The sequence below is a fragment of the Cajanus cajan genome, chromosome 7, assembly GCF_000230855.2.
Source record: "Cajanus cajan strain Asha chromosome 7, NIPB_CcT2T_4, whole genome shotgun sequence".
NCBI lineage: Eukaryota > Viridiplantae > Streptophyta > Magnoliopsida > Fabales > Fabaceae > Cajanus > Cajanus cajan.
This window is the reverse complement of record NC_138523.1, coordinates 19,386,887-19,411,139: the sequence shown is the minus strand read 5'-3', so window position 1 is coordinate 19,411,139 and position 24,253 is coordinate 19,386,887. Positions and strand designations below refer to the sequence as shown.

At 30.8% G+C, this 24,253-nt stretch overlaps 2 protein-coding genes across 2 annotated transcripts; one reads left to right on the top strand and one right to left on the bottom strand.

Annotated features, from left to right (window-relative positions):
• Positions 1-692: 692 nt before the first annotated feature.
• Positions 693-2,123, top strand: ZFP8 (zinc finger protein 8). Its single transcript, XM_020354397.3, has one exon. It carries the CDS (start codon positions 970-972, stop codon positions 1,819-1,821), a length of 852 nt encoding a protein of 283 aa, XP_020209986.2. The 5' UTR covers positions 693-969; the 3' UTR covers positions 1,822-2,123.
• A 14,562-nt stretch (positions 2,124-16,685) lies between these two features.
• Positions 16,686-24,037, bottom strand: LOC109815460 (uncharacterized). Its single transcript, XM_020380189.3, has 6 exons — positions 23,831-24,037; positions 23,668-23,718; positions 23,008-23,059; positions 22,569-22,627; positions 22,311-22,356; positions 16,686-17,092 (listed from the first exon to the last, which is right to left on the bottom strand). Exons 1-6 carry the CDS (start codon positions 23,954-23,956, stop codon positions 16,950-16,952), a joined length of 477 nt encoding a protein of 158 aa, XP_020235778.1. The 5' UTR covers positions 23,957-24,037; the 3' UTR covers positions 16,686-16,949.
• Between the last annotated feature and the right edge of the window lie 216 nt (positions 24,038-24,253).

Sequence of the window (24,253 nt, the reverse complement as noted above, 5' to 3'; positions counted from 1 at the left end):
CATTTTTCTTTTTGTAGACATATTATACCTACTAATCTATTCCAAAAAGTCATTTTCATTCCTAAATTTTTTCTAAGAGAAATATTATTATTGAAAAATTTTGATGCACTCATCACTCAACTCTTAACATTTATTTTTGACATAAATACATTGTTGTCTGTAAATCTATTTTCTATCCCCTCAAATTAAAAATTAGATTTTTTAATCTTTGTAATTTTTAAAAAAATTCTTTTAATTTTTTAGGTCATCAATAACATATTTTTGTTATTTAAAAATGATAAATTGAGATATTGAAGTATTTATACAATATCAAATGAATTTTTATTAACAAAAATATTAATAAATAAATTTTATTAAAATTATTTGACAAATTCATTAACGAAATTTGAACATAAAAACTAAAATAAATTTTTTCAAAATTATACTACTAAAAAGATCTATTTTAAATATGAGAAATTAAAAATAAATTTACTTTGAAAAATTAAAAATATATTTAATCCATTATTTTTTTTTGCTAAATTCTTTATATTTATTGAGTACTACAATAACTCCCATTGGGATCTTTAACACCCATTACCCATATGCGAGCAACACCTCATTTGTGATTTCCATAAAACATTTATTTGTTACATAAAATAAAAAGGTGGCTGTATATAGATGAAGTTACTCTTCCATGTGGATCCAAAATTAAGTGAAAGGGAGTGAAGGTGGTACTTTGAGAAGGCGAAGCCACTCTCAGACTTTGTGGCCTTGTCAGGCTTCACTCTAAGATGGATCAGACCCAATTGTCCATAGATGAGTCCCCACTCTCCCTCTGTTTATAGGACCCACCACACCCCTCTCCCTTCCTTCTCCCTCCACTCTCTCACACACCTTCATACACCCCTCCCTCTCTTGTCTCTTCCCTTCCCCTAACACACCCTTTTCTCTATATACACTCTTTCACACACTCCTCTTTCTCTCGTTCCAATGGACAAAACAACAATAACAACAACAACAGAGAGAGAAACCCACGACTTCATGAACGTCGACTCCTTCTCCCAGCTCCCATTCATCCGCCCGGCCCCTCCAGTCAAGGAGAAGCCGGGCATTCGTCTCTTCGGCATCGAATTCGCCGGCGGAAACGGCGACTCTGACTCAGTCGTCGTCTCCGCGGACGAGTCCGAGTCGGGTGAGACGACTACCAATAATAATAATAACAACAACAACCTTACCTCGTTCGACTCGAACAAGGACGATGTTGTTGTGACCACCACTACCACTGTTGTCGACGCCAGCGGCGAGAGCAGCCGGCGCTTCGAGTGCCACTACTGCTGCCGAAACTTCCCCACCTCGCAAGCCCTCGGCGGCCACCAAAACGCGCACAAACGCGAACGGCAACACGCGAAACGCGCGCACCTTCAGTCGACGATGGTGCACGGTAGCACCTACTCCGACGCGCACCATGTCTACAACCTCATGAACTACCGCTTCGGTTCCGCTCCAACGACAGCAATGCCTTATCCAACGTGGAGCAACGGCAGCAGCACCACCACCGCCGCCACCAACGCGACGAGGTTCTATGGAACGACGGCGTTTTCGCACCACCAAAACCAACAGCAACAACCGATTAATGGAAGCCCTTTAGCGTTTTGGCGAATCCCTGGTAACAACCCTAGTTTCAGCCACGAACGGTCGTTGCCGCCTTTGTTCGCGAGCGAGGAAATGACGAACGTGAGAGCCTCGCAGGTTGTCGGAGCCTCGGGCTCGCAAAACCGCTACGTGTATGACTCCAAACGCGCGAGTGTCCACGACCATGTGAGTTTGGATCTTCATCTGTAGTAGAAACAAACATGTTTCAATAGTTTTCGTACATAGTAAGTATCATGAGCCAGTAATAACCTATTATGATGATGGCACTGCGAGAATCGAGGGATTTGGCAGCGACTCTTTTTAGAGCGGCTTTGGGGCAAAAAGGATCCATAAAATATGAGAAATTTCTTCCCAGAGGGAGAAATTGTTTCCATTTCTAATTCTTTCTTCTTTTTGTTTTACATTAACAGTTGAATTTTAGATCATAAATATGCTATATGTGGTTTAGTTATCACAATCTTTTTAATTAAATGAAACGACTTTTATTTAAATTAATGATATGATTATCTCATCTCATTTTTCTGCCAACCGTAATGTGAGTTTAAAGGTTTGCTAGTTAGTTTCTTGATTTTGAAATTAGCACTACATAATTGACAGAACATGAGTTTTGTTATGATTTAAGGTCATGGTTCGTTGAAAGTGAACTACGGATATGTAGTATAAGTATAGTCACGTCGTCGTTTCATGGTCTGGACTGGGAGAACTGTTTCACACGTGTGGGGATCATGTAAAGGGTAAGAGACAGTTGTTTGCGCATGAACAATTTGTCCAGACACACGTGTGTCGAAATCCATCATATTGTCCAGGCAGGTGGGGTGATGAGAGAGGTGGGTTCTGATTCAATGCAATGTAATTGTGAAAAGTCATGATGATAAGGTTTGATGGGTCTGCTCAAGTTTTTGCAGAAAGAAAGTGATATTTCCATGCCATTAGCAGGCTCCATTGCTCCCAAAATTAATTAATTTCAAAATTACATGTGTGGAGGCTGCTTTTGTTTTTCACTCACTTATTTACACCAGTTCAAAGTGTGGAGAGAGAGAATTAATTATTTAATGACAAGTATATGAATGAACATCATAGATATCTTTCTATATATATGTGCTTATATGGATATTTGTGCCTATATGGATCGGCTTAATATTATGTCTTTTTGCATGTCTAAGATGCATGGCTGAACCTAGCTCCTTCATTCTATGAGACCTACCTAGGGCTTAAGAGACAAAGTGACCAATATCAAGAGTAGTAAAAACGCACACGCACTAAGCCTATCTTATTCTTGTGTTCTCCCTAAGAGTCAATAAATGGGAGAAGGAACATCATCTTTAAGAGCATGTGCAATTGTGCATGTTGGTTCTGCAAGAACATGTTGGAGCTTTTTCTGTGTTGTTCATTGTGGTATGGCTAGGTTGACCCCAGATGACTCAACTGGGTGTAGATATTGAACAAAAAGTGGTCCTCATGGTTTGGAAAAATTTATAATATTGTTCCGGAGGATCTAGAGGAGGAATTAGAGTTGATGCATGTGTAATGAGTATTGGGTAATGATTCAAAATTGAAGTGACAAGAGTCAATAATTACTAGGTTGATGAGTAGTGTTGACCCACAAGTAGGAACGCATGGGTCACTTCTTTATGCCCTTGTTTCCAAAACACAAATCTCATCATTCAAAGGAAGTGGTACCAAGGGCTTTCATATGGGTTTAAAATGGCAAAACCAACCCTCAGAAAAGGATGTGTCCTCCTTTTCTTCTCAGGACTTTAAGGAACATATGAACATGGTAGTTAGACTGCCATCTTTATTTTTCCATCTTCTGTACCCATTGCTTTTATGTCTGATATACATAGAAAGAAAGAGAGAGAAAGAGATGGTAGGTGGGTTAGTTTTCGTGTGGTGAGTAGAAATATATAGGACTTGTAGATTCCTTCTCTAGGGAAAGAGGGAGGAGTTAGGACATGTTCTCCTTAACAATAATAGACTGATAGTTAGTACTGATAGCTTCTGTCTACTTTAATCATCTGTTTTTTTGGCAGCACGAAGGGTCAGAGATTTATTTTGCAACAATGGACACTACCCAATGTATTACCTTACCTATAAAATTCAGAGAAAAAAGTAATCTATCACACATATATGTTACTGATGATCATAGAGATCCATTCTCCTCAAAATTGCTCGGACAAACCATTTTCACCAGTAATACCAACATGCAACAACACTCTTCTTCCCTCTCCCATTCTAAGAAATTATTGAGTACTTCAGTTTCACATCACATAATTTTTACATTATATGTAATCAAGTTTATTCAGACATGCGATTTTGACTGGCAATACCAACATGAAATAAAGACTCAACCGTTTCCCTATCTCCTAAAAATTATTAGGTGGTTGGATTACATAATCTTTAATTAATCTTTGCATGACATGAAATTAAATATTATGAACTTCTTTTTTATAAATTAAAAAAATTTAAATACATATCTTATAAAGATTGACCAAAATTATTTAGACACTACTACATAATTACTTAAACAATGATATATATAAAGAGACGCTTAAAAAATGTCACTATAAATATAATATATATATATATATATATATTTTATTTTTTTTGACATATAGTTTCATATAATTTTAGTAGTGATTTTCAATGAGATTCAATAATACATATTATATCTCACTATAACTTATATATATACTTTTTAATAATTTATCGACATATATTATATTTATAGTGTAAATAAAAATAGTTTAGTCAAGTATTATGTTATTATAAAATACATACGGAATTATGAAAAAAAATTAGTGAATCTTAAACTACCTCACTGCATGCATAATTATATAATGAGTTAATCAACTATACATTGTCAGTGTAAAAAAATTTTATACTGGTAACCAATTATATTTTTTAATAGTGTCATATCACTTACTTATTTAATAAAATAAAATAATTTAAAAGATATGTTTAGTTGTTAGTGTAAAAAACTTTATACCAACAATGTATAGATGATTAACTTTTATATAATTATATAGTTGTATGAGAAATCACATTAATTAATGACAGTGAAAACTAATTAAACCCGTTTTTGAGGTGACTGGTAAACAATAAATGTGATTGCATGATCAAAATTGGGCCTCCTGAATTAGCTAGGTGAACAAGCTTAATCAGCACCGGCACACATGTTCAACACTTAATTAGGTAGGATATACGATCCTTTGTCATATCACCTATTTTCTCCTTCTAACCATTTGTGCTTACACATCAAATGTTTTGTTCTTTTAGGGAAAATAAATTAAATGAAACAGAAACAGAAGTGCTGATCAAATATATCATTTATTAAGCAATTCTGGTTCCTTGAGAGGTTCAGTTCAGATGGAGCAAAATTTCATTCAACACTCTGCATATGTATTTACATCTACTTATATACAGTACTTTCTCACCTTCCCAATCGTAACAAAATCTTGAGAAGCATGGTAAATAATATTTTAACTTTTCTACAATGTAACATCTCATATGCATCTACAACTCTTCAATTAATGCACTCAATCAGATTTGAGACGTACGTACATATACATATACGTACGCCATATCCTGACAGAAGACTTCAACCAATTACATATCATAAGTTATCATTCATTAATTAGTTAAATATGCTGCTATGGCATTTACTAATGTTTCTATAAAGATTCTGTTTTACAATGCTAGGAAAAATAAATAAATTATGTTAAAGACATTTTAGTGACAATCTATTCGCAGAACAAGTATTAAGCTATATTTTTTTTATAAAAAAAATAGATTAACTTATTTTGCATTATATTCTAAATAACTTGTAATCAAATCTTATGACAATACTTAAGAAAAACATTTTAAAAAAATAATCAAAGAACCAAACCAATCATTTTGTTGATGAGATTCTCAAACTTTTCGTTTATTGGTTGAATTAACCTTAGTCGTTTCCTGAAAATTATGCATATACGTATATTGTATAGGTTATATAATTTATATATATGAGTCCAAAAGTGAATCATAATAAAAACTTATTAAATTTTCATATTTAAAATCCAATCGATAAGTTCTTTCAGTATTGTCTAACAAATATAATCTTATTGCGCGCTAATGCATCTTAGAAATATTGTCAAAATGGTTACATGTTTTAGGGTTGGTTCAACTTGAATTCTTAACCAAAAAACCAAAAAAGTTTTGGGGGTTGATATCAAGCTTTGCAAGTGATTTTTTATTCGAAGTTGCTAAAGCTTGTGGTTAATCTTCCCTTAAACTTTTCATACATATATAAAGATGAGTTAATCACCTATACACTGTCAATGTAAAAAAATTTTACACTGACAATTAATTATATCTTTTAATTGTGTCATGTTACTTTTAATAGTGACATGACACAATTAAAAGATATAATTAGTTACCAATGTAAAAAAAACTTTACATTAACAGTGTATAGGTGATTAACTCTATAAAGAATGCACTTTCCTGCATATTTAATGTTTTGGTAACATATTTTTAATCTTTCTAAATATATTTAAATTTAGTTATAATCCTCTTAAAAATATGTTACTTTTTGATTTTTCATAAATTCTATTTTTTTCTAAAATGACTTTACGTACCATGTCTTATTGATGACATGACAGTATTTATATATGTCATGTAATATGTTACTTTAAAATAGTCACCCCGTTGCACACATAAATACATAAAATGTACTATTATTTTGTGGTTATCAAAATCATTTTCAAAAACTTTAAACTTATGAAGTCCAACACCTATAATCAAATTTATTTTACAATATAACTAAAACCACATTTAAGTCTTTACTTTAATCTATACACCTTTTTATCTTATTCTTTTTTTTTTTCTCAATGCCCTTAATTATTTATTTTGATATACACCATCATCTCTTTCAAACAATTGTTTTTAATAAATAAATAAATAAAAATTTAGCAGCATTTATATGAGTACTTTATTGAAAAAATAATAAGAATTACTGTATTAAACATTTTTTACTAACAAAGTACAAAACTTTATATTTCATTTATAAATTAAAGCCTCATATTATTCGTTAAATATTGATGTATCAAATACTAGTTGGAACAGTTATTATAAAAGAATACGAAAAAAGAAAGAAAGAAAAAAAAAATTACGTATTTCCTTGTGTTGTACTATATGTCTCGGTCCCATTATGAGAAAAAGAAAAAATAATAACTTACCACTAAAGGAGGGTAATTTTTTAGTCACGTATTAATTTTTTAATTGAATTTTACTTTAACTGACAAAAAAAACTGTGAATATTACTTTTCATTTTCACACAAAATATATAAGGCATCTTTATCAATAGAGAGTTTAAATCAGTTGGTGTTGTTGTATTTGTAATTATTGTGAAAAATCTTCTAGTAATGATGAGTTTGAATACTCTTAAAAAAAAATATGGATTTTGCTATTTAATATCTTCAGGATATTGGTTAAAGAATTAATGTATGTTGAAAATATTTATTGAAAATAATATTAAAGTTGTAGGGAGTGTGTTGTTAATAAAAAGTTTCTAATATTAGTACATTAAGCAATACTCTAAGGGCCAGCAGCACTTTCCTAAAATAAATATATTTCATCCATAAATTTAAACCAAATAAGTGGGTTCTTTAAATGAGGAGGCAAACTCAATAATCGCTTAAATTTCATTAATTATTTTTCATATAAGTCAAGCCTAACACATTACTTGAGAACACATAACATACCTGCATTTAATCGATAGATATATTATATTAAACCTAGAATTAGCTAGGTATATACTTCAAAGAAAAGCATTAAGGAAGAAATTCAAGGGTTCAACATGTTTTATTGAAAGAGTAAAAAAGATAATAAGATGCACGAATCATTGATATAAAGACTTTGTCGACAAACTTAGTGGTGGTGGACTCACTTGTCGATGGTTTTCCACCGAACAAGTACATATGAACAAATGACCTTAAAATTAAATAATGGCTCAACCAACCATGCATGTACTTGTTAATAGAATTATATGCAAATTTTAATATATGAAAATAAGATTTAATTGTAATTGATTTACTAATTAACATGGCTCAAGTTAAGTGGATTGATTTAGCAGACAAGAGTCTACTAATTAAAGCTTTTTTTTTCATACTTTAAAGGCAATATTAAAGTCTACTAATCTAACTGTTATTAATTTGTTATTTAATTACACAATTATATATTATTAAAATTTTAAATAATTTTTTTGGTAAAGAAAATTTTAAATAATTTAATAATGATAATGATTAACTAACTACTTTTTTTAATCAATAAAAAATTATTATGACAATTTAAAACTTTGTCCTACTACCACCCATGGTCTAACTACTTTAATTCAAGAAAGCATTTCTTACACTAACATTAAATTAATATTAGATTTTAAGATAATGCAAAACATAGAAAGTGGTATAACTTGCATTAAATTAATATAATATTTATGTTTCAAAACTCTATATTTACTTATTAATACTGAATTATTATTAATTTTCAATTAATTTGAACAAATTATAAAAATAAAAACTTTTGAAAATATAATAATGGTTTTTTTCTACAAAGTTTTCCATATGTACAACTTTAATAATTAATAGATGATAGATATCACAAAATAATATATATATATATATATATATATATATATATATATATATATATATATCTTTAAAAAATTATCAATGTCTTGTATTCGTTTGAATAATCTTTCTGAGACAACTTAAAAAAAATACTCCACAGATAAAATTGTAACAGTCACAATAATCATATATATACAGAGTTTTGTTCTGATGAGTGTATAATTATAGTATTGGCATTACATTAAATTAAAAAATATTAGCAAAAAATTGATCGAAGAGAGAAGATAATTAATAATGAGACGTAATTATACGAGAACGGATGAAACATTTGACAGTGAACAAATGACAAAATCTAGTGCAAAAGTTAAAATGTGAAAATGTGTAGATTTGTATAATTTATAATAAAATATTTAATTTTCAATCCTAAAAATAATGAAAAATAAACGTCCAGTTTGAAATTTTTTAATTTTTTTTTACATCTAGAACACATATATCTAGAACACATATATCTTTCATTTAAGACAATTTAATTTGAGTCAGATAAGATTATTATAAATAACAAAACTTTTTTTTAAGAGTATTTAATATAACTAGGATTCGAACTCAAAACTACTGTGTTTCAATACCAATTTAAAATCATATTCAACAGAAATAATACACATTTCAATACAAAAAACATAAAAGTTTGTAAGTGCAATTTTTTTTCGACTTCAATTAAGTTGAATTCAACTAATTCCCAAATACATCCCGATTAAATTATAATATCTCTTTACCGGTTGATACATAAAATCTTATGCATTAATTTTACTATAATTTCAGAACTAGGCCTATTTTAGTGGTTCTATTAAAATCATTTTTTTTTTCCTTTAATATATCCAAGCAATTAGTAAATGAGGGCAAGCAGTGACTGAGAAGGGTCTTCATGGAAATTAAAGGCATTGCATTATTACATGCTGTCATGACCTAAATGTTAAGTAGTACTGTATGTGTCTTTCTGACTGTTACTATTTTCCTTTTTAAAAAATGAAAAGAGATCTTTCTTCCCCTATAATTCTGGTCACTCTCTCAACTAACAGGTGAAATAAAAGGGATGTGCAGAAGTCTTTTATAGTACAAAACTCTGCTCATTTCCCATCTCATCATGACTAGTGATATAATTATGAAGAACTCTTCTTTTCAGCAGTTAGATTCTGCATGAATAAAAAATATGTGTTTTGGGTCCTGACTTCATGTTACTTGCTTTTGTAGAACGTAGATGCACATCTTAAATGTTCATGAAATTAATTGAAAGCCATTACAGAAAATAAAATAACGTTGTTCATTTGACCTCGGATTTTGTTTAATCTGTTTCATATGGGTCAATCATCATGGTTAGTATTGTTCTTGGAGATCACGCAGGTCAAGATGCTATATATGTACCACCAGTTTATGACAAACTTGATTTTTGAGTCAGATTTTAGTGTCTCACACATTTTATTTCATTTATTATGTCGCAAACGCCAATCACGGTTTGGATCAGTAAATTCAAAAGGGAGGCAAAATCTGCGACACCACAAGTACTGTTGTGTCATCTTCAAGAATTTGAAATCCTACCACAGATTACTACCTCCCAAATCAATTAAGTTCATCAATTCACATGAACACAGTTTAAATGTGTATCAGTTTGAGGTTCAATCATGTAAGACTTTGAATTTTTTTGCAAGACTTTGAAAAGGCAATTCCACAATAACAACTAATCAACCTTTTCCCAGCATATGAAGTTATTTTCAACGCATTTAGTGAAACACACAAGTCATATAATTTTTCTTATAAACAAAAAAAATTTAAGAACATACAAACTCACATCTTCTTTATGCCCTATTAATTGAGTAAATAGTGAATACATAAATAATTTTCACACTATCACCTAAATTACATTTATTATGTATAGTAAATTTGTTAAATTTTACAATAATTATTATTATCTTATAAGTCATATTAATAATTTGACATAATTAATTATTTGAGTTGACGTAGTGATGATGTTTGAATTTTATTGTTGTTGTTATAATTTTAATGGATAAAAAAAATATCAATGATGTAATCATGGATAAATCGTTGATCTAAGTAAAGATGGTTTCAATTCTTCTAAGTAAAATTTTAAATTTAAATTTTGTGCATAAAAATAACATGGTTAAGAGAAGAGACAAAGGTCCTACTAAAAGGTACTCAATTAAATTATCTAATAGAAATTAATTATCAACAAAAACAACATGAACATTTTACATGAATAAGATGTTCAGTTATGATTTTACCATGTAAAACAGTTACACAAACATGTGCATTAAAAGTTGAAACCTATTGGTTTGCATTGAAATGAACAAGTTTCTGTAGGACTCAACATAGAATTTGTGTAGTGAACACAGCTTAATTATCTCTAGATATTTGTTTTGGTCCATATACATAGATACATACATTCCAGAGTTTTATAGAAGTAGCTTTTGGCTTTGATTCAAAAAGAGAAAAAACTGAGTTTGAAGTGGTGAGAAAAGGCCCACCCAAAGGCATGAAAGAAGAGAGTGAGAGACACAGATAAATAAAGACAATCCCACAATACCGCCGTGGTGTTAACATCAGTCCAACTATCGAAGACCCCACAAGTAAATGCAACATATAAAGAGCATGTGAGGGAGCAAAGAGAGAGAGAGAAAAGAGTACACAAACACAGTATTATTTATTATTATGACTAGTTAGGACCACTTCTTCTCACTCTCAGATGCAGAGAGGGAAAGAACAGTGGAATTTAAGAAACATCGGCCCACACCTCAATAAAGTTTGCAAACGAGGATATATAGATGACAGTTTCTACAGTGAGTATCCTTATTATGCCCCTCACAAGGCCCATTCTCCATTGCACCAAAATCCTCCAACTTTGTATCCTTCCCAACTATGTCGCCACAAACGCCAAACCATTCACCTTCTTCTCTTTTGTGTGTGTGTGCATATATAGGCCATTTCTTTTGGATCCAAAGCCATCTTTTGTAGGGTTTTCTATAGTGGTTTCAGAGTTCCCCTTGAATGTCATGTACCATGCTAGTGACAAAACTTTGAACAGCCTCTAAGGGGTGGCAATTTTAGCCTCATTTGAGGTTTTTTTTTTCTTCTTCAATTGCATTTTTTTTTTACATTATAGGATTTGCCAATTTTGTTACCCAATTTTTTGAATTACACATTTTGTGATCTTTGTTCATTATTAATGTAACACATTGATCATTCGTAACACATAAACTAGCTATAACATGGTTTAATGGTGTAACATATGAATGATAATGTATATATCATATCAAATGTCTATTTAGCAGGTTAGTAACTAAGTACTTAATTAAAAACGTAAAACAGTTTAACTAAAAGAGTCACAATAAAATTTTTGAAAATTTGAGTAACAATTTGTAATTTTGAATGTTTAATGGTAAAATTCACAAAAATTTGAAATATAAGTGAAAAAATGCAATTAAACAAAAAAAATCTGAAAGAGATTTAAAAATACGAATATGATCAAACTTTTTACCCTGTAGGTCTCAATTATTGAAAGTAATAACATTATTGTCAATTTTATATTTATTTATCTCAAATACCATAAAGGAAATACCACTTTTAGTTGTGAACAGTTTTTTGGCTCTCATTTTCCTTAGAGTAAATAGTACATGTGGTACTAATATTGTTAAAATTACACTCGCAGTACACAAAAATTAAGTTCATCTACTCAACTTACCCCAAAAAAATGTGAAGACACAATAGCGTCTATCTCTCCTCGTACATATAGCTTTTTAAATTTTTTCCTTAATAGTTGACACATATCTTTTTGGTCTACGACCTTAGATATCATACTAAGCATCTGATTAATCCAAAAAAATCTTTTTTGATGAGTTTTTTTTATGATTAATTTATAAATATACAATTTAATATATTTATATTTTATTCTGATTTATATTAATAAATTAAATCTTGTTGAAAGAGACTTAAATTTATTTAATATATTTATATTTTATTCTTAAAAAATTGATAACTTGTTGGTACTATTTTTTATGGATAAAATTTATATACAATTCCATATATAATATTAGTATAGTTCTCCAATAAAAATTTAATAACACACATTATATAATAAAATATTCAATTAAATGTCAACACATTATCAAAATAAAATTTCAATTTAGTACACACATGATTTTAGATTCAAATTAACCCTGAACTTCAATTATAAATAAAGAATGATACTAATAACACTTGTAGAACTATATGCATGTGTTTGTCCTTCTTTTATATATTTCACAATGTTGGAGATAGCTTCCAAGGATGGGAATGGGAAGGGACCCTTATCCTAGTCTTCCCCCTCCCCCCCACCCCTAGGGTCTTAGGAGCTGCCTAGTTTAATTCATTAATGGATCCAACAAGTGTACACTTTAATTAGGACCACCGTGAAGTCAATGCATGTTAGGGTTCAGTTGATCTTGAATATTAGAGTTGGCACACCCACACACAACGCTATCATGCATACCCAATTGGTCAGTAAGTTTGATCCAGAACTACATGTGACACCCACCTAAAGAAATCAATTCTATGTTCAGCTTCTGTGCACTTGTCATAGGCTAGTATGAGCCAGCAATGCAACTTGGACTTAACCACCAACTTATATTCATGTACAACCCTCCCACCATCCAGTGATGTGAGACTACACTCTCATCTCATTATGACAACTGAACAAGGAAATTATAATAATAATAATAATAATAATAATAATTATTATTATTATTATTTGTGCCAAAGGAATATTGCTACTTTCTTCACAATTATTGAATTCGCACTATGTACATGTGTAGCGTAAAAATGGAGGAAACACCATTTTCACTTTTTCATCACCCAAATACTATGTCTCTAGTAACAATTTGTGCCCCACGTACTGCTGTTTCCAATTTCATCAATTTGGTTCCCTTAAATATGTAAATTTCCCTAATGTCGCCCCCTTTATCCTTCTGAGACAGAAATCAGTTATGGAATTTTGAATTGGCTTTACTTAAATTCGTTATATATTGTTATTGTCCATTCTAGACAAGACTCTCACGTAAGTTTTAATCAAGACAGCGATGGGTTTTAATTAATACCAACTTAGACATACCCCTTTAACGAGTTTTATCTATTGTGAAAGTTTATATTTTGAATTAATTAATAAATTGTCAATTAAAGCATCTTTGGAATACGAAATATGACTTGACTCTAAAAAAATCTGTGGTATGCATAATATGTCTAAACGAACTTAGTTAATGCCAGTTTAGATTACTATAATTGTTTTTTCGTTAGCAGCGAATCTAGTTAAACTTGGAAGTTTTTAGCGAGTGGGAGAAAAACCTGATTCATTTTAACTTATTTTAATTAGTACATTGGATTAGTAATTAAGTCTTACTCAAATAAATACAATATAAATCATAATGATCATTCAAAATAGGATTGGATTCGCCAACTGAATTGGATATAGTCATTCAATGACTCCAATCAACTTTCAAAAATCAGAATTTTAAGACTGCTAAAATTGAACTTAAACCAATCAACCTTTTGATTAAGAAAATCTATATATATATATAGATAGATATAAACATTAAATTATTTTATATTATTACATATTTAATTTTCAATTTAGAACTAAAATTGATCTTTTTCTTAATTTTATATAAAGTAGAATAAATTAAAGCTTTTAAAGGAAGAGAGAAGTTTGATTCAATTTATAATGAGCAATTGAGAATACTCTCCTCATCTCCTTTTACTTGTTTAATATGAGACTGGTAAAGGATAAGCAGTTTTATCTCTTTCCTTTTACTTAAGCATGATAGCAAATTTCATATTTTGGAAACGGAAACAAATTCATGCCGTTTTATTAAATTGTGTAATTTTTTTGTTTTCATCAATAAAATAGAAATAATTAAATCTATATAACTAATATGATCAAATGAATGAATTACTAGAATTAGTCTAGCGACGGTGAAGAATTTGGATAGTATCCATTGTAGGGTTGTTATTGTAAAATAAAATTAAAAAAAAAAAAAAGTAATGTCAAATGAATTGAAAGAATATTCCTCCATGTGGTGATGAGCTCAACATTTCTTACCACAATTATAAATATTTTGTAGTTTGTTTGACCTAGAAAACAAACTACTTGCTTCCAACACCCAAAGCTCATTCTCCAAGTTTGAAAGTGCAGAAGAATCTTTCTCTGATTTTCAGATTTTGTCTAGAGTGACCTTTATTATGTCAAGTAACATATCTAGCATGAAGACATATATAGGTTACTCTCTTGAATGGTCTTCAAAATTAAGAGGCCAAAATGATTACATACCACCTTTTATTTATTGTCACCAAGTACCCTAAGATTTTGATTTGGAGTTTGAGGGCAAAATGGAGCTCAATGTTTATTTTTTCTTTAATTTATATTAAATTTCAATGTTTTAAATTTTATTTATAACTATTTATTTCAAAACATAGCTATAAATAAAGTAGGTATTTATCTTATGCATTGCACAAATTAAAATACTATCTTAAAATAAATTTTAAGATAGATATATAAATAAAATAAATAAGTCTTTTACTTGTTTAATATGAGTCCATTATAAGTTTAAAAAATCAGGTTAGTATTATTAATATTTCATTCTTTTTACTCTTTATATAAGAAAAAAATAGTTAATTCATCAAGATTAATAAAAAGTAGTCAAGTTAGTTGATTTTAATTCATAATGTGATAAATTTAAATTTTATTCCAAAATAATATTTGAATTAAATAGTTTACGTAGTGATTATATTAAATAAAATTACATATAATTCAAAAAATAATTTATTCTATCAATAAGTGTAACTTATATGATTGATTGAGCCATCAACTTTTATATATTAAATGTGAACGACTTTTTAAGGATTATATTTTAATAAGAGCTCTTTGAGGGATTCTCTTAATTTTTTATATAATTTATATTTTATTTATCATATTTATTTATGAATTAAATTTTAATATTTTAAAATAATTTATCAATAATTAAAAATAATTTTATTCTACAATATAAATTATTTATTTTAAATTTAAAATAAAATATTAAAAATTTAATTTATAAAAATTTTAAATATAATTTATATATTCAAATATAATATATATATATATATAATATTTATTATAAATTTTTGTTATATATAATAAATATTTAGTCCGTAAAATGTACATACTAAAATTCAAGTAAATACATCTAAATACATAATAGATGAGTAAATATCTTATTAATAGATTTCACAAACAATTAAGTGTGCAAAAAGAAAATTAACAATTAATACATCCTTAGGCGGGTCTGACTTTTTGTAATTATGACAAAAAAAATCCATTTATTTTTCATACAACGGATCGGAGAAAACGTTAATATATTAAGATTGGCCCAGTAGACCAATGTTTAGATGGTTCATATAAAATCGTAAATTTAAACTCATTACCTTCATTATTATACGTCATAAAAGTATTAGTATATTATTTTTAATTTAGTATTTTAAAGTGGGCCGCTTAACTAATCTAACCCAGAAAATTAAATGGTGTTTTTTTAAGCAATTAAATGGGCTCAATCACAATATCAGTGTACATTTATCTATCTATCTCTACTTATATATATATATATATATATATATATATAACCAAAAGAATTCAATTTGATTATTAGGCTTCGTAATTGAGTATAATAAAATTTAAATCAAAGTAAAATGTTAAAAACATAATCTTAGCACTTTTTTGAATTTTGAACACACTCTAATTAGTTAAAATGTATTAAAAATTATAATTTAATAAATTTTACACCCTATTTAATAAATCTCTCTTGTAATGAATTTTAATCGATGAAAGAAACTGTATTTAGAAGAGTGTAAGAGACTCAGCACTCCTTTAAATCAAAAGCATATATGTGTGACTTCTTTTGAGTCATTCAGTTCCTAACTAAGCGGGTTGAAGTAAATAACTATTTATAGCATATATAAATATATATATATATATATATATATATAAAAATAAAAACCTGCTAAATAGTTAGGATTTTAAGCATGTGGACTAAGATTTAAATTCTATAGATACATTATACATGAGAGAAAAGTTGTACGAGATAAAATTCATTTTGGTAACTTGAGAGTTGCATATATTTTTCTTCAAATTTGTGAGTAAATCCTAGTTTCTGATATACAGTGATTACTTATATAAGCAACTTCCTCTTTCTAATGCAACTCTCTTTGTAATATGATATTTGACCATCTTTTGTCTCCCAACTTCGCGCATATACCATTTCAATTAGCAGTAAAACAAAGCAATGTCCCTATAAGAGCATGTGAAGCCCCTTCAACTGCTGCAAACGACTAGATTTGATGCTATGTAAATTAATCTTACGGATAAAACAAGCATTAAAATGGTTGACTTGAACTTAGTTTTCTTTCATCGTTGCTTTCCCCTGAAACACTTCACATTGCAGTTCAGTAAATGAGCTTCTCACAGCAGACAGCTTAAAAGTAAAATATAAACAAGCATTATTCACATCACAAGCATTTTCGTATGCTGTAACAAAAATATTATGAATTAAATTTTAACAATCCTAACCATCCACGGGACGGTAATGTAAACAAAATTGCCGGAAGGTAATGTATTTTCCTTGTAAGTACACCCGAAAGGAATCATCAGAGCCTCTTGAGATGCTGAGTTTTGGAACTGTGATTCTCTTCAATATGTCGGGTCAGAAGTGAGATTCCATAATGTGAGGCGCTCGAGGCAGCATAATAGGATGTTACAGTAAGTTGAGTGAACTTTGGAAGCACATAACCTAAAATTTCACATGTATCCCATTACCAAAACGTATTTAAAGCATGTAGTATCATCACCACAATAAACTAAAGGACTTGAACACCTCTAACTCTAAGTGATGCTTGCTTGTGAAAACTATATGACACACCACAAGGAAAGTAACATAGGATATGCCAATGTAAACAACAGTTCAACCTATAAGCAATATAGATAAAAAAAAGCTGGGAATTTCAAGCCCCATTTCTCGAAATTACATGTTAATAGTATAGTCAACTGAACCACATAAAAGAGCAATTGCAGCAAAAAATGCATCATGGACATCTACTGTTGCAAAGCTCCATTTGCATCAATAGTTGGGGATGCAGCTGTTAAAGCGTGGATTTCCATTATGTGCTAAACAGGGCAAGGTATCCTGACTTGCCTTTCTTCTTATGCATATGGTGGACAAGTTCCTAAGCCATAATAGTAATATCACTTATGCCCTAGTCAGGTATGAAACTACTCTAGAGGGGCCCAATGATACCATCCAAGAAAGGTCGAATACAATTAATTAACACATTTGTTAAATCAAAAAACAATCTTGAATCCTTCAAAATATGTTTTAATGCTAACAAACTTGAAAATTTATGGTAAATAAATAATTATTAGATCACATAAGATGAAATTAAATAGATGATTGATTATGATGACAAGTAGTGTATCAGGCGAATCACTTCGTCTGTCTATAACAAATACATTAAATATATATCATTTATGATGTTTAACAACCAAATCATCTTTTTCTATGTTATTCCTTATCAGATGAAAGAATAAAAACTCCTTTGATACCGGAATTTCAAAAAGGAACAAAATTTGTTTTTCGCCAGAAAAGGACAAGCATATATCTTTAAGTATGCAAAATCTCAGATAAAGTCATTTTCGACTGACATACAAAATAGTTCCTCCCGTTTTATACTTTAAAGGTGATAAGTAACCTTCTTAATCAAATAAGTAACAATTTGGTGAAATGCATTTAATGTACTAACGAACATTCCTCTCTACAAGGAAGGAAGATGAAAAAAGAAGAATCAAGCCTATGAGAGAAGTTCAAGGATTTACAATGATTATCTTCATGAAGCACCTATATAAAGAAGTTTTAAGACTCAAGAAAATAGAACAATTATTGTAAACATTCATTTCATTCTTTTTGTAAATCTTAGTACTTAAATTGGTTGTGTCATGTCTCATAAGAAAGACGAAGCAACAAAAGATTTTCCCACTTTAACTTTGTGTTATGGCTTGAAGTCTGAAGAGGTTTTGTTGTAAAGAATACTTAGTTGTTGAAGCCTAAATAGGGGGGTTACACATTGCCTAAATAGGGGGGTTACACATTACACCACAATTTTGAATCATACGAGATATTTCAAGAAATGGTAGATCTATTCACTCTATTAATAATCGAGCCAAATCTAGTGCATCATGAGAGACTTTGTTGTTTAAAAAATACTTGGATAGTTATTTTACGAGACAAGTCAAATAATACTAAGGTTGAGCTAAAAGTGGTTTGTGACCAAATATTTGTATTTTTACAAAGCATAGTGAAACTTGATGAAGTTGATCAAGAATAGGATGTAATCTCAGTGGCTGAGACAAACTAGTACAAAAATATTGTGTATTCTTTGTTCTTAACTCTTTGTTTGCACTCTTAAAGTCTTGATACTACTTCACTGTTTCCAAATAGTGTTGAGTTTTTTAATTGGCACTATTTAACCCCCTTCTACTATCTTTCCTTTCTTCACAATTTGGTATTAGACCTCATCCTTTGACAAGGTTGAGCATCTAACCATAAAGAAAAAGATCCTAAAATGGGAAACAGTGATGGTTAGTATCTATCTAAAGGAGCTTCTTTTACAAGGTCTCTAGCCTTTAAAGGAAAAGATTACCCATATTGGAAAGATAAGATGGAGATTTTCATCAAGTTCACCCAATATCACCTCTAGAAGACCATCACAAGTGATGGTGATGATGTACTTGTAACCAAGCCTGAAAACGAATACACACAAGAAGATTACAACATCCTATGGGCTATGACTCAACACAAAGGCAAGATACATCCTATTTGAGATGGTTCTTTCACCTTCAATTTCAATCATCCAGTTACAATATTTAATCATTTTAGGGTTAATGACTACACATCCGTCAAAGACCAAGTATTCTAAAAACTTGAGCTAAGTAGATTAATATCTAACAACTTCAAATTTTTTAATAAGACTATAAATTAATGGCCATTCAAGTAAGTTCATCTTCGATTTGTGGATGATGGCCTGCTGCTGAGTGCTAGATGTCTGATTCTGATTCAAACTTGTTTGTAGATTGTTGTTGTAAGGATTGAACTTGTTGGGATACCAGACAGAAAAGCGACATAGTATGAAAAACTTGCAAGAACTAAATGAAAACTCTCCGGTACGATTTAGTTTTGGATGTAAACCAAACCAAAAGGCTCCTATAGACTACATAAATGAAGCTCTGCCGCCTCCTTACTGGAGTATTACAAAAGTAACAAAACTACACCACTCATGGACCCCACTCATGGACCTCTACCCCTAAAGCCCACCTGATACTACCCCTAATTTTTAGCACAACAAACTGTGTAGCAGCCTACTACGGCTCGGCTCAACTTAATCTTTCCTAATTCTCTTTCTTCCTCTTTTGGTAAACCCTCCAAACATTAGCCTTTTTATCATTACTACCAAATGATTCTCCTTCAAAACAAGGGCCCTATCACTACCGTCCTCTTGAAGAATTGCCTTGTCCACAGGTGAAAGAGTGCTTATCATAGCCCTACCCCTAAGAGCCAACGTCCTAGTAGTTGTACTCTACAACGTTTCACTTAGTCTTTTTGGTCAGCCAACAGTAGGTAGTCTTTTGCGAGACACCAACCAGCTCTTATACTAATTGATAAGGACCCAAGCACTTGGAAACCCCCCCCTCAAAAAGCTAGCAAACAGGGGGGAGAACAAGCCACTTAACTAACTAAAAACTCTAACATGCATCCCATATTACTCAATATTGGACTAAGAAACCCCATAATACCCAAGTCCTTATCAATATATTACTCCTCCAACCAATGGATAACCTGGCTGAGAAGTGATTAGATCTCCAATGTTTATATAAATTCATCAGCAGACCCTGTTTGCCTCATGTCAAGCAACTCTTCAAAAGGAATTTTGAATTTTCTACTACTATATCGAGCAACTAAAACTCCTAACGTTTTCCATAATAGATAACAGAGATTTGGATAAGGATAGAAACTGAATCTTATTGATTAAAAATAAAATTTTCTATTAGAGCTCTTGCAATCAAGAAACCACAAGGAAATTACCCAGAGCATATGCTCCTACATGAAGACAATCTCCCTACTCCAACAAAAAAATGTTACTCACCTCAATTTGGCCCTCACTATCCACACCCACTCTGTATGGGGCCAACAAATTCCTATCTCATACTTGCGACTTCACTAACTACCATCCCAGTCACCTTTTTCTTTCTTCTAGAATATACTTTTGAAGTGGCTGGATATATTTCGCCTCAAACTGAAAATCTGTTCCATGTCCCTAGTAGGTTCAATGGCCTTATCATTAGATGATCCTCTATTTCCCAAAGGAGGCTATACCAGTGGATTGTTGACCCCTCCATGCCTAGCATGAACAGTATAACTTTAATCTCCTCAAGGTATTTTGGACTTCAAAATATAAATTAGCTCAACTTTGCATCCTACAGGGTCTTGGCCATCAAACACCTTCACCTTTATGATGGACATATGATACTCCTCCTGATGGTCTAGTGTCTACATAGCTTCTTGACAAAGAAGAACCTCCAAAATCCAAATACCTAGCTAACACGTGACCCCCAATTTTTGCATAATAAACGATGTGACTACCTACTCACTCAGATCAGCATTTCCTGATTCTCCCCTTGATTCCATTCTTGCTCCTTTGGTAAACTCTCCAAACTCGGGCCCCTTATCATTACTACCCAATAGTTTTCCATCTTCAAGGTCCTTGACCCTACCAGAACTTTTCAACCCTTCAACTTGTTTGTTGCCTATTGATGGGTATGGTTATTTGCTTGCTTGTTCTACAGTTTGTCAAACAATATTCTTTTCTTTGAGCATGCTTGTTGTTTTGCAGCTTTACATTTCAATGGGTGTGGCTAACAGCTGATGATAGATGTTGCAGAGAAGACGTACTTTTTTTTTCTTTTGGCACTAAAACTAATGTCTTTCATACATGCATTTTCAATTGAAGTTAGATAACATGTTAGTTGTGATTTTAAAGTTATTTTTGCCTATTACATTCATTTTAAATGCATTTATATTTGTTATATATAAGTTTTATATGAATTCAGGGTCTAAAACCGCTCACTATAGTGGTGTAGTGGTGCGGAGCAGCCCCTGCCCACTACAGGGGTTGCTGAAGCAGAGCAGTTTAGTGTAGTTGAAATAGCTGGCTAAATAGCAGCTGAAGCAGCGCTATAGTGGCAGTAGTGGTGCTGTGTTGGTTTAAATAAAAAAACTACGAACAAAGACTACAAGACTTATTTGGGGAGCTATTTTTGGAATTTCAATTTCCAAAAATTAAATCTGCAGATATAATACTAGTGAAAATGATAAGGAAGAAGACTTGCATTTAGAAGATGATGATTGATAGTTGACAAGTCCTACCTAGGAAACTTGTTTTTGACTTTTGTTGGTATTTACTTGTATGAATTGTTTAAGACACCTCCGACATTTTATTGTTAATTATGAATGCCAATAATTTTGACTTTTGAGTAGTTTTTATCATTTTTTTTTGTTTATATGTATATGTATATAGCATACATTATATAAATTATAAATTATATAAAACATTTCAAAATAGTTGCTATCCCACTATGGCGTTTTTGGAGCTGACCACTATGGATCGCTATCTGGGATTTAAAACAATGGTTGGAATCTTACCATCCATATTATTACTATAACAAATTCTTGTGTCTTGCCCACCCTTCTTACCCTAGGTAGTATCTTGAGAATTACAACATTGATTCAAGTAATCAAAAACCAAAACAAGAAAAAAATGGGGCATAACCTATCATTTCATGCTTCTTTTAAAGTTAAAGTCTATGCAATAGTTGTCACTTGTCAAATATTCAACTGTAGGCACCATTCAAATTTGAAGGCCCTAATATTAACCTAATAAATTGGCATGTAGAGAAGTTACCTCCAAACGTGGCACTTATGCCTGAGAATATCAATAATGGAGGGATCTGTGAACAAAATTTCAAAAAGAAATAAGTTATCTATAGAATAAAACCAAACTCTGGTACATCATTACATCTAATCCTCAAAGTACAAAAGGAAAAAATAAAGAAGGTGAAAGCAACTTCTACGATATGTCTATTCAAGGTATCAACAAAGCATAAAGCTAACTAATTGTAATCTGCAAAGGAAACTGAAAGGTCAATTAAGATGTACATACCCCTACAACAAAAGGAAGCCACTTTGGTCCCTTTAGACCTTTTTGAAGATAAGGTAAACCTGCAACCAACAATCCTTTAGAAATATCTTCAACAAAGGTACATAGATTTTAATTTTAATCCACTAACAGCACAAAGTGTTTAAGACCATCCATAAATAATATAATACAACACCAACAACAATAAGAAAGCCTCATCCCACTTGGTGAAATTGGCTACATAGATTTAGATAACGCCATTTGGCTCAGTAAAGACCAAGGTTTCAAAGATGTTATAACGCATATTTAAAAATATTATAATACGCAATTAAATAAAGAAATTGTTAAAAATATTTATTACAACTAAATGGCACAAATTTTACACCGAAAAAAGAAATACCAACTATTTATCAAATTTAATCTCATATGGTATGTCATAAAGAACACTAGAAAATAAAGTTACCTGTATTCCAAGCATGTACTGTACTAAGCATACCACCAATCCCCGAGCCAGCCTACAAAACATAAACCCAAAGAAAGTAAGAAAGACTAACACTCGTAAAACAAGCATATCGTCAGAATTCTAGCTCAAATAAGGTTAGTCTGAACTTTGAATTAAAAAGAAATCCCAATTATTCTTAATCTTAATTTCATTAAAATATTTATCTATAACAATATATAAAGGATATCCCTTCTGGTGTACACATTTTTATGACTAATTTGCCCTTAATTATATATTAAACAAACTTGTTCCATCATCTCACACACAAACCTTCTCCCACAGTAAAACTGTAATCCCACGTTCTCATAAACTGTTATCATTTTTTATAAATAAAAAAAAAAAAAAACAGAGGCCTAGATTGCCGATTTACACTAGAATTAATTATGCTAATATCATAGTTAAATAATTCGCTTGTCGCCAAAGCTATTTCCATTTTAAGTTTTAATAGAAAATTGTAACCTACACAAATTTATGCAAGGGTTTATCACCAAGAGAGCTTCCTCTGACGTTAACGGAACCAAAAAAGAAACTTAACTAAAAAGTGCAGTTTCCCTGTATAAGTGAATGGTTTAACCTAATATCGCAATTGTTATGACAAATGAAAAGCAGAGATGAACTTACGACGGCAGTGGCGTCGTGCAAGACGGGAGTGATGGTCCACTCGCCTCTCTCCTGGTCGCAAAAGAAAGCAAAACAAAGCTCGTTGAGTCAATTCATCGAACAGTTGATTCGCATCTACGATGCGAATGAGAGAAAGAGAGAGAGAGAGAGAGAGAGGACTCACGGAATTAGGGTTGAGGAGAGAGAGACAGCGAGGGCATCGAGCGGAACCGAGGCCAGGGTTGAGAGTGGGATCGTGGTGGAGATTTCCGCTCCTTAGTTTCTCTTCGTACACCTCTCTCGTGCCCATTCCTTCTTCGATTGCCGTCAACCACTCTGAGAATTAGACGGGGTTTAGATATATAGATGAGATGAGGAGGAATCCTCCCAATTCTTTAGATTAGAAACAAATATGTCTTTATCTCATTTTTCTTTATCATGTGTTTATCTCTTTACTACTATTGTTTGACTTTTAGTTGGGATAAATGTTTATTATATATATAAATAACTTATAATTTATATTGTAATAAAAGATTATTTTAAATTGTTAATAATATTTAAAAATAATGTTTAAATTTTTATAAAACTAAAGATGAATTAAAAAAGT

Bases quoted from the DNA above. Each gene is read 5' to 3' on its own strand.
- ZFP8 (XM_020354397.3), top strand. From the start codon at position 970: ATGGACAAAACAACAATAACAACAACAACAGAGAGAGAAACCCACGAC.
- LOC109815460 (XM_020380189.3), bottom strand. From the start codon at position 23,956: ATGGGCACGAGAGAGGTGTACGAAGAGAAACTAAGGAGCGGAAATCTC. The intron at 23,060-23,667 runs GTAAGTTCATCT...TATGTTTTGTAG, and splicing joins TGCACGACGCCACTGCCGTC to GCTGGCTCGGGGATTGGTGG. The intron at 22,628-23,007 runs GTAACTTTATTT...TGTTGGTTGCAG, and splicing joins AGTACATGCTTGGAATACAG to GTTTACCTTATCTTCAAAAA.